Genomic DNA, 9,936 nt, shown 5'->3' on the forward strand with positions numbered 1-9,936 from the left:
CACAGTTCCCCCGGGTGAGGTACGGGGGGCGGGGCACATGATGAAGCCCCGGCCCTGCTTCTGGCCCTCATTCAGCCAGGAGGAGGCAGGAGAAGAGGGAGGGTAAGTTGCTTCCTCCCTGCCTCTCCCCACCCCTGCCTGCCTGGGGCCAGGGAGGGCCTTCGCGGGGCTTCCTTGCACTCCCACCGGCCGGGACCGTTGGGGGCGGGGTGTGTGGCCTTATGACACACTTCCGGTGATGTCAGGGGGTGTGGCCTTATGACACACTCCCGGTGATGTCAGGGGGTGTGGCATATGCTAATGAGTTATGCTAATGAGTTCCCCTAGCTCTTTTTCTACGAAACGACCCCTGCATACAGTCCTCCCTGCAAAGCAGCCAGCCATTTTCTCTCACTGTAGCCTGGAAATCAGTTGAAATTCTGTGAAATCTCCAGGCCCCACCTGGAAGTTGGCAAGCTTATATTCAAATCTGCGTGTGCGTGTGTGTGTGTGTGCTCGTTCTCATATTGTCAACGTTTTGGGACTCTACTGTTTTTGCTGCTGCATGTTCCCGATTCAGTCATTTCCTTACTGACATTTTTACCCATCTATAGACAGCTCTTGGGAAGCCCGGGGTCCATTTCCCTGGTAATTGTCTGTCTTAGGGAGATAACCACAGTTTCACCCCAAGCAGGGAGTTTACCTCTGCAGCAACTAGAACACTCAAACTGAAATTCGCAGAATTCATTAACATTCGTACTACAGAGGCGAACGCGGGGGTTTTGTTTAGCTATAACGGCTAATAACCATCACTAGGGTCCTCCATGGAGCTGCGGTGGCTCAAGTGGTTAAGACGCTGAACTGCAGGCTGTGGAAGGTCGGTAGTTCAGCAGTTCGAGACCCGAGTGCGCCGCATGACGGAGTGAGCTCCCGTCTCTAGTTCCAGCTCCTGCCAACCTAGCAGTTCGAAAGCAAGAAATTGCAAGTAGATAAATAGGTACCACTTCGGTGGGAAGGCAACAGCGTTCCGTGTGCCTTGGCGTCTAGTCATGCCAGCCACATGACCACGGAAACGTCTTTGGACAGCGCTGGCTCTTCGGCTTTGAAATGGAGATGAGCACCGCAACCCTAGAGTCGGACTCGACTGGCTTTCGAGCAAGGGAAACCTTTACCTTTAGGGTCCTCCATGAATTTCTCCAATTCCTGTTCGTTTTTGTTTTTTAACCACTCAGACAAGCAACTATCACTGCATCTGACGGCAGTGAATCCCCTAATTTAATTATAGCCCGTCTGTAGTACCGTTTTCACTCGTCTTCCTTGAACGTCCCCCGTGTCTAGCTTTCTGTAACAGCTTAGAGGGAACACTGGTGGTGGGTGTATATTATCATTGTTTAAGTAGTTTGTGTTTATTTATTTACTTCACTTATTTACTTTCATTTATATCCTGGTGGGAGCCAGTTTGGCATGGTGGCTAAGAGCGGCAGGACTCTAGCCCAGAGAACCGAGTTCAGTTGCCCACTCCTCCACATGAAGCCGGCTGGGTGACCTTGGGTCAGTCACAGCGCCCAGAGCTCTATCAGCCCACCAACAAGTCTAGCTCGCCACCTAGTGGAAAAGAGTTAGAACTTCAGCCGCCAGACAATCCTCGGTGGGTATATATATTATCATTGTGTAAGTAGTTTGTGCTTATTTATTTATTTACTTCACTTATTTACTTTCATTTATATCCTGGTGGGAGCCAGTTTGGCATGGTGGCTAAGAGCGGCAGGACTCTAGCCCAGAGAACCGAGTTCAGTTGCCCACTCCTCCACATGAAGCCGGCTGGGTGACCTTGGGTCAGTCACAGCGCCCAGAGCTCTATCAGCCCACCAACAAGTCTAGCTCGCCACCTAGTGGAGCATAACGCTAAAGAGTTAGAACTTCAGCCACCAGACAATCCTCAGATCTTCTGGCTATACAACATTCACTGCCATACGATAATGAATTAATTAACATCCTGGTGTTCTCCTCAGTGGGGACACAAAGGGACTTAAACCTTTCTGCTCTGTTGTTTTATCATCACAACAACCCTGCAGGGTGGGTTAGGCCAAGAATGTGTGACTGGCGAAAGGTCACCCGGCAAGCTTCCATGGCAGCGTGGGGATTCACACCTGAGTTTCCAAGATCCTAGTCCAATGCTTTAACCACTGCACTACACTACACCAAGCAGCTTACATCATTCTCCTCTCCTCCATTTTATCTGCACATCTTCCCAGTTAGGTGGGTTAGACTGAAGGAGTGTGATGCCCAAGGTCACCCAGCGAGCTTCCATGGCAGAGCGGGGATTCGAACCCAGGTCTTCCAGATTGTTGTCTGATACTCTAACCACCACACCACACTGGTCACGCACACTGCATTACTCTACTTCTCGCAGTGTTTTGTATAACATGTCGAATATCGATGCAGAAAACCGCTGAACCAACATGGACAACCCTTGTCCCCACCCCTTTTTAAATACTCACACACTCCCAGAGCTTCCCCAAGAGGTGCCGATCTCCCAGTGGGGCCTGGAGATCTCCCGTAATTCTAACTGATCTCCAGCTACAGAGTTCAGTTCTCCATATACAGAGTTCAGTTCCCCTGGAGAAAATGGCGGCTCTGGAGAGTGGATTGTATGGTGTTACATCCCACCAAGGTCCCTCCCCTCCCCAAACCCCACCCTTCAAACCTCCGGAAATTCCCCCAACCTGGAGTTGGCCACCTTAGCTTTTCCTCAGTTTCTTGTTATTCCTGACTACTTCCTTCCCGAATGCCCCAGGCCAATATGCAGTCCAAGCCAATAGGAGTCCTCAGGTCTGCAAGGAGTGTTCCCTCTAAGCTGAGTTAGTGTGAGCTAGCTCACTGTTTCTTAGCCTCCAGCTCACACATTTTTGTCTTCGGTCAGAAAGAAGGGCTCCAGAGCCAACTGATTTATGCAGTCGTCAAATCGCTCGCTCACAACTTTGATGCCAGTAGCTCACAAAGTAGAATTTTTGCTCACAAGACTCCACAGCTTAGAGGGAACATTGGTGGTGTTCCTATAGAAGGTGAGCATTAGAACCCACAAGAGCCTGTGTTCTAAGCAGGGACCAATTCAAGATGAATTTGAAAGGGCTACAGAAGGTGAGCATTAGAACCCATGAGAGCCTGTGTTCTAAGCAGGGACTAATTCAAGATGAATTTGAAAGGGGGGCGGGATCTCCAAAGAGGATCACGACTTTGATGCCAGTAGCTCACAAAGTAGAATTTTTGCTCACAAGACTCCACAGCTTAGAGGGAACATTGGTGGTGTTCCTATAGAAGGTGAGCATTAGAACCCACAAGAGCCTGTGTTCTAAGCAGGGACCAATTCAAGATGAATTTGAAAGGGGGGCGGGATCTCCAAAGAGTATCACGGGTTTGGAAACAAAGTTTGAGTCCAGTGGCACCTTTAAGTCCAACAAAGTTTAATCCTGGGTATAAGTTTTCAGGTGCGGGCACCCAGAATTAAACTTCGTTGGTCTTAAAGGTGCCACTTTTTTCTGCCGCTTCAGTCAAACACGGCGACCTGCCTGAATCTGTCTTTTTTTTTTAAGTATTTTTAACAGGTTTTTCAAAACATTACATATTTCATCATATTAGATTTTTCACATTTTTAGAGTTGTGAGTCCATAATTTACGTCTTAATACTTTCGGGGAGGCACACCCTCCCACGAAATTCAAAATTATTCTGTATGACGTTCTATCCAGTCATATACCTTAAACCGCCTGAATCTGTCTTGATGGGTTTGGAAAGCTGCACATTCACGCCCAAGATGCTTTGGATTTTGTAGTAGAGAGAATGCACAAGCACTGTGTTCAGGTTACGTTTTTAAATAATTTCCCTCCCCCTTGCTGGGCAAAATTACAAGCAATGAAAGAGAGGTTGGTTATTTGGGTGAACACTGGAATAGTGTGTGTGATAGCGCCATCTGGTGGGGCCCATGTTTTAGGGCCCTGCAGAGTCTACCGTTTCCCAATTCCGGTGACTCATTAGGGGGCAAAGCTTTATAAATCCGATGTCAAAAGTGGCAGACAACACTTAGCAGCTACATTCATCAAACTGGGCATTTTTTCTTTAACATTTACTTTGTAAGATGAATGAGCTACACTTTCTCAAATCGTTACTAAATTAAGTCATTCCTTCTGGCTTTTGTTTAGCGGGAGAGCCCTCTATGAAGTGCCGAGATGCACCTTCTGATGCTTTCTCTCTTGTTTCAAAGCAAGCCTCCGTGCCAAACAAAAGGATAGTTTATTTTATTTAAAAACCTGGGTTTATTTTTGGACAGCCCCCGTCCACGACATTGACGGCCCTTGTCAGCCTGGATCTTCAAAGCGACGTCGTGGAAAAGAAAAATGGAATCTCTTGAGAATTCTTACTGGGTTTATTTTTTTCCGATAAGGAAAAGGGTTTGATTCCCTACTCCTCCGCCACATGCAGCTGCTGGTGTGACCTTGGGTCAGTCACAAGTTCTCTCAGAGCTGTTCTCTCAAGAGCTGTTCTCTCAAGAGCTCTCTCAGCCCCACCTACCTCACAGGGTGTCTGTTGTGGGGAGGGGAAGGGAAAGGAGATTGTAAGCCGCTCAGAGACTCCTTCGGGTAGTGAAGGGCAGCGTATAAATCCAGTCTCTTCTTCTGCACTTAGGGGGAGAAAAAAATCATAAAGCTGATTTGGGGTCCTCTTGTACCCAGTTGTAAGCTGTAACTTACCGTGATTCGGCGGGGGACGAAGATGTCTTCGCAGGATCATTCCTGTGGGGACGACAGACATGCTGCACCATGCCATCGCCAGGAAGTGATGCCGGGCGACGCTCTGGCAATGGGGCCAGAAACTCGATGGTACCATCGAGTTTTCAGTCCCATTGCCAGAGCGTCACCCAGTGTCATTTCCTGGCGACAGCATGGTGCGTAACAAGAAGAAATGTTCCGGCCGGGGAGCATGTGTCCCCTGCCAGATTGAGGTAAGTACTTGGCGACCCTAGCTGTAACAGCAAACTTAAAGACTGCCCAAGACCAAAAGCATTCTGGTCTGTAATAACGGGGGGGGATGCATCTGATGGTGCCTTAAAGACTAGCAAAAATTCCCAGGGTATAAGCTTTTGTGAGTCAGAGCTCACTTCATCAGATACAAGGAAGAATGAAGATCCATCTGCCCTTATATCCAGGTCAGATGGCTGGAGGGTCAGTTGAAGTCAGGACGCAGAGGTATGACATACAAAGCAATCCTGTTGCATTGTCCCTCTGCATCCTGACTCCAACAGAACCTGGGGCTTCCTGCGTGCCAAGCTTTGCCACTGAGCTGCGGACCCTCCCCGTTCTAAGTAGTTCTGCTGCCACTATGGACTAGCCTTTTGTGGCTTAAAAGGGAGAACAGAACACCCTCTTTTGTGAAAAAACTTACTGTGGCCCCGGTCACACGGGCTGGATATCTTGGGGGGGGGGAGGCGTGGCTGTTTGCCCTGAAGCGAACTACCGCGCAGCAGCCGGATCAAACATCCCACCCGACGTCACGTGGTTGGAGGGAGGTGCCGATCATACCTCACTCCTGCGGCGCGGCAAAGAAGTGGCGCCGCGGGGGTTGTGTTGGTTTTTTTAACCCAAGTGTTCGCATGCGCCGTTGGGTGCTTGTGCGCACCCGTGGAGACTTGCCCAAAAAAAAAACTTTTAGTGACGGGACATGGGCGAGCGCCGGATGCCATGAGCTAACACCAGAAACGTGATCTGACGCCCGCCCTTGCTCCGCGGTTTCCGGAAACTAGTACCTTGGAGGTACTAGTTTTTTGCCGTGCATCTTTGGAGTGAAGCCTCGGGTGAGCCACGGGAGCTCTACGCTTCCCAGATGTGGTGTGATCGCTCCCGGAAAATCTGCCTATCTTCCGTCTCTCTAGCGTGCCTAATGCTCCATGTGATGGGGGCCTGTGTTCAGTGAGAGCAGGGGTCCCCAACGTGGTGCCCATGGGCCACATGGGACCTGCCAACACCCTTCCTGGTTCCCACCAAGTGTTCTTAGAATGTGGGAGAGGGCAAGTGGGGTTTTTTTTTGCATAGCAAGGCTTCAGATGGGCCATTCGAGATTCGATTGGCTGCACAGATCTTTACCGTGCGACTGAAAGTAAGCTGTGGCAGCCATTTTGTGACTGGCTCTGCCTCTGACAGCCATTTTGTGGCTGCGCCCACCATGCTGTATCAGAATTCCAAAGGTGCCCACAGGCTCAGAAAGGTTCTGGACCTCTGATTTAGAGGGAAGAGCTGCAATTCAGTGACGGGGGAAGAAATTTAACCCAATCAAATTGAGTCAAGAACCAAAAAGATAAGGGAAAAACTTGAGCAGTGGCTCAAATGGTTAAGATGCTGAACTGCAGGCTGTGGAAGGTCGGTAGTTCAGCAGTTCGAGACCCGGGTGCCGCATGCCGGCCACATGACCACGAAAACGTCTTTGGACAGCACTGGCTCTTCAGCTTTGAAACGGAGATGAGCACCGCAACCCTAGAGTCGGACTCGACTGGCTTTCGAGCAAGGGAACATTTACCTATACTTTTTAATATAAGCTGTTTTAGACTGTGTTTTATTTTATACAATTTTCCATGTTTTATTGCATTCTTCTCTGTTTGTGGTTTGTAATGGCCTATGGCTAAATACAATAAAAACCTTCTCTCTATATATAAGCTTATTATAAGTAAAAATACATGTATTTATTTGAGAAAAGTTAAAATATATAAGGGCCCAGTGGAAGCCTCGTTAACAATTACAAATGACAAGTGCACAAGGGACAATTATTGTGACCAGTGTTCCCTCTAAGCTGAGTTAGTGTGAGCTAACTACAGTTTTTTAGCCTCCAGCTCACACATTTTTGTCTCGGCTCAGGAAGGATGGCCCCAGAGCAAACTAATTTATGCAGTAGCCAAATTGCTCGCTCACTGCTTTAATGCCAGGAACACACAAAGTAGAATGTTTGCTCACAAGCCTCCACAGCTTAGAGGGAGCATTGATTGTGACCTAACGCATTTAGGCCCAATCAGGCCTTCTTCAGCGGTCAAACAATATGAATCTTTGGATCCTCATTGCTGAGAAAAGCAGGACAGTGAATAAATACACGTGCTCCATGTTGGTATTTGAAAAAAGCAGGCCTTCATACTTTAGGCAGAAGGGCACGTGTATAAATACACAGGGATTTCCTCACCCCGGCCTGTGTAATTGGGTGCCTAACAATGTATCTGTGTCAGTGGTGTTGAAAGAATAGAGTTCTGAGCAGGATTTGGCAGTGTCGGTCTTTTTTGAAAAGCGTCTTAAAAGCCTAGGAGCCCAGAGCGTGTACTGTACGTGTGCACACCCACGCAGGAGTCTCCCTTGTCCCTTTGATCACTCGAGTGCCTGCTAGCAAAGGCTTTTCGGGTTCTCCGTCAGCAAGCTCTGTGACTGCGTCTCGCTGGCACCCGCCGTGGGCTCACATCTGCTACACGGCGCGATTCGAATAAAAGAGAGTTGTCATTATTCTTTCGTTTCCCGGCCCCGTTCCGGCGAGCCGTTTCAACTCACCAATTTGTAACCATCTGGATTTGAAGAATTAAAAGATCTACGAGGAGGACAAAGGGTGGATTCTCAAATGGGGGGGGGATCTCGCTAAACTCAATATATAATTTAGGGGGGTGTTGTTGAAGAGCCCCATTATAGATCTGTAATTCCTTCCATCTGCCACTCTTGAAATGGAAGGAAACATTATTATTTTTTCTTTTGAAGAATCGTTTTGTAACCAGTTCTTCATTTTTGTTGGGGGGGGGGAACGTCCTCCCCCCCTCTCTCCATCAGTGAATATTAAGGGAGGCTAGATGACAGCGGCGTTTCCTGTCCCACAGGAAATTCCTAAACCTTGACAGTATCTTTTCATCTCAAAATTGGATAAAACGAATCTCGAGATCTTCCATAATGGGAAAAAGGGAGGTTCCCTCCCCCCACTTCATGTTGTCCAAAAATAACCCATCTAGTGCTGCCTAAATTTATCCAAATGGAGGTGGGGAAAATACCATTTGGTTAGGGAGAAGAGGGAATTGATTAATTATAGCACTATGCACTAAGATTTCTTGGTAACGCTAAGGGAGGACAGAGTTTCAAAATATCGAGGCTCGTATTTATTTGTTTTATTTAACCTAAGAGTTGAACGGGACCTCAAGAGTCATTAGTTGAGCCCCTGGCCAGGGGAAGAACTACAACTACCCTGTTTCCCCGAAAATAAGACCTATCCCAAAAATAAGCCCTAGCAGGATTTCTATGCATTTGTGATATAAACCCTAGTGTGTCTTCTTGAGAAAAAATAAATATAAGACAGTGTCTTATCTTCGGGGAAACACGGTATATAATTTCTCCAACAAGTTGGTATCCAATCGATACTTCAAAACCTCCCACGATGACAAATCTTCTCACAAGGGAGTCTGTGAGGTGGTAGACTCTTCACAGTCGGAGGTTTTAGGTATCAACCGGATACTTGCTTGACGGAAACCATACTTGGAGGTAACTTGGGGCCTCTTCTTGTTGTGACACTTTTTACCATTCTTTGTAAGCAAGAATAGTGTTTACAGCAATTAACATTCTATGGTATGCCTCTTAGGCAGACCGTGAGAGGGAGGGCAGGAAAGGATGAGCCAGCACTCGCCTCTTGTGACCCTTCCTTACATGCCCAGGGTAATGCCAATCAATCGCAACTTTGGGGTCAGGAAGGAAATTTTTCTCCAGTCCAGATTGGTCCAGGGATCCTGGAGCCCCCCCTTCTTCTGGCCACAGAGCAGGGGTCACTGGGGAAGTAGGGGGGGTAGCTGTGAATCTCCTGCATTATGCCAGGGGGTTGGACTAGATGACCCTTGGGGTCCCTTCCAGTTCTGTGTTTCTATGTTCCGGTGGGCGTTGCGCATAAATGAAAATAAGGCACGGGCCCTGCATTCAAGCTTAAAAACGAAAACAGCAGTAGAGGGGAAAGGAGAGCAGCTATAATTCTTTACTTATGGAGATTATTATTTCCTGCTTTTCTCCCCGGGGGGACCAAGAGTGGCTTACGACACTGTTATCCCCCCCTCCATTTTATCCTGACAACGGTCCCGTGAAGTAGATGTGGCCGAGAGAGTGGATGACCCAAATTCAGCCTGCAGGCTTCCGTGGCAGACTGGGGATTCAAACCCGCGTATCCTAGCACGACTCTCTAACCACTACCTCACACTGTCACTGGAAGAAGACATGCTTTGCATACCCCAAGTTCCTAGTTCAGTCCCTGGAGTCTCGTGTTAAAGATCCTTGGGTATTAGGTGGTGATAAAGGCATTGGTCCTTCTGACACCCTGGAAAGTCAACTGTCAGTCAGGATAGGCTATAGCTGGAGGGGGGACCAAAGAAGAGAGTTGTCCATAAGAACGTAAGAAGAATCCTGCTGGATCAGACCAATGGCCCATCTAGGGCAGCATCGCATCTCATACAGTGGCCAACCAGTCACGGTGGAGAGCCAACAACAGGGCATAGAGGCCGAGGCCTTTCCCAGTTTGGTGTTGTGGTTAGGAGCGCGGACACTGATCTGGGAGAACCGGCAAGTAGGCAATGGGATAAGCCTCGTTCATGGTATTCTACTCACCTGTTGTTTTCCCACCGTTGCAGGCTGCACAGGGACATGACCATAATGTCAAATTACTCCATGCAAGCTGCCCAGGGTTCCATGCAGTAATGCTAGGATACAAATATGTTTCTTTTTTTTAAAAAACCCACTAAATAATAAATAGAATGTTTTACAAATGATGCGGCCGGGTTGGCTGGTCGCAAGTCACCCTGGTGGCATGCACAGACTATAGAGGAGGGGACCAAAGAAACCTCCGAGCGACACCTCCAAAGCAGTCAACAAGAATTTCCCCCACAAAAGAACCCCGGTGATTATAAGAACCGTGTCAAA

At 48.2% G+C, this 9,936-nt stretch overlaps 1 protein-coding gene across 1 annotated transcript in view; it reads left to right on the plus strand.

Moving 5' to 3' along the window:
• The first annotated feature begins 4,916 nt into the window (after positions 1 to 4,916).
• Positions 4,917 to 9,936, plus strand: part of PDE3A (phosphodiesterase 3A) — a 72,866-nt gene continuing 67,846 nt past the window's right edge. Inside the window, exon 1 of the mRNA XM_015414068.1 lies at positions 4,917 to 4,976. Within this exon, the coding sequence (XP_015269554.1) occupies positions 4,917 to 4,976 (60 nt within the window). The remainder of the gene's footprint in view (positions 4,977 to 9,936) is intronic.

The sequence above is a fragment of the Gekko japonicus genome, unplaced genomic scaffold, assembly GCF_001447785.1.
Source record: "Gekko japonicus isolate JY-2015 unplaced genomic scaffold, Gekko_japonicus_V1.1 scaffold3369, whole genome shotgun sequence".
NCBI lineage: Eukaryota > Metazoa > Chordata > Lepidosauria > Squamata > Gekkonidae > Gekko > Gekko japonicus.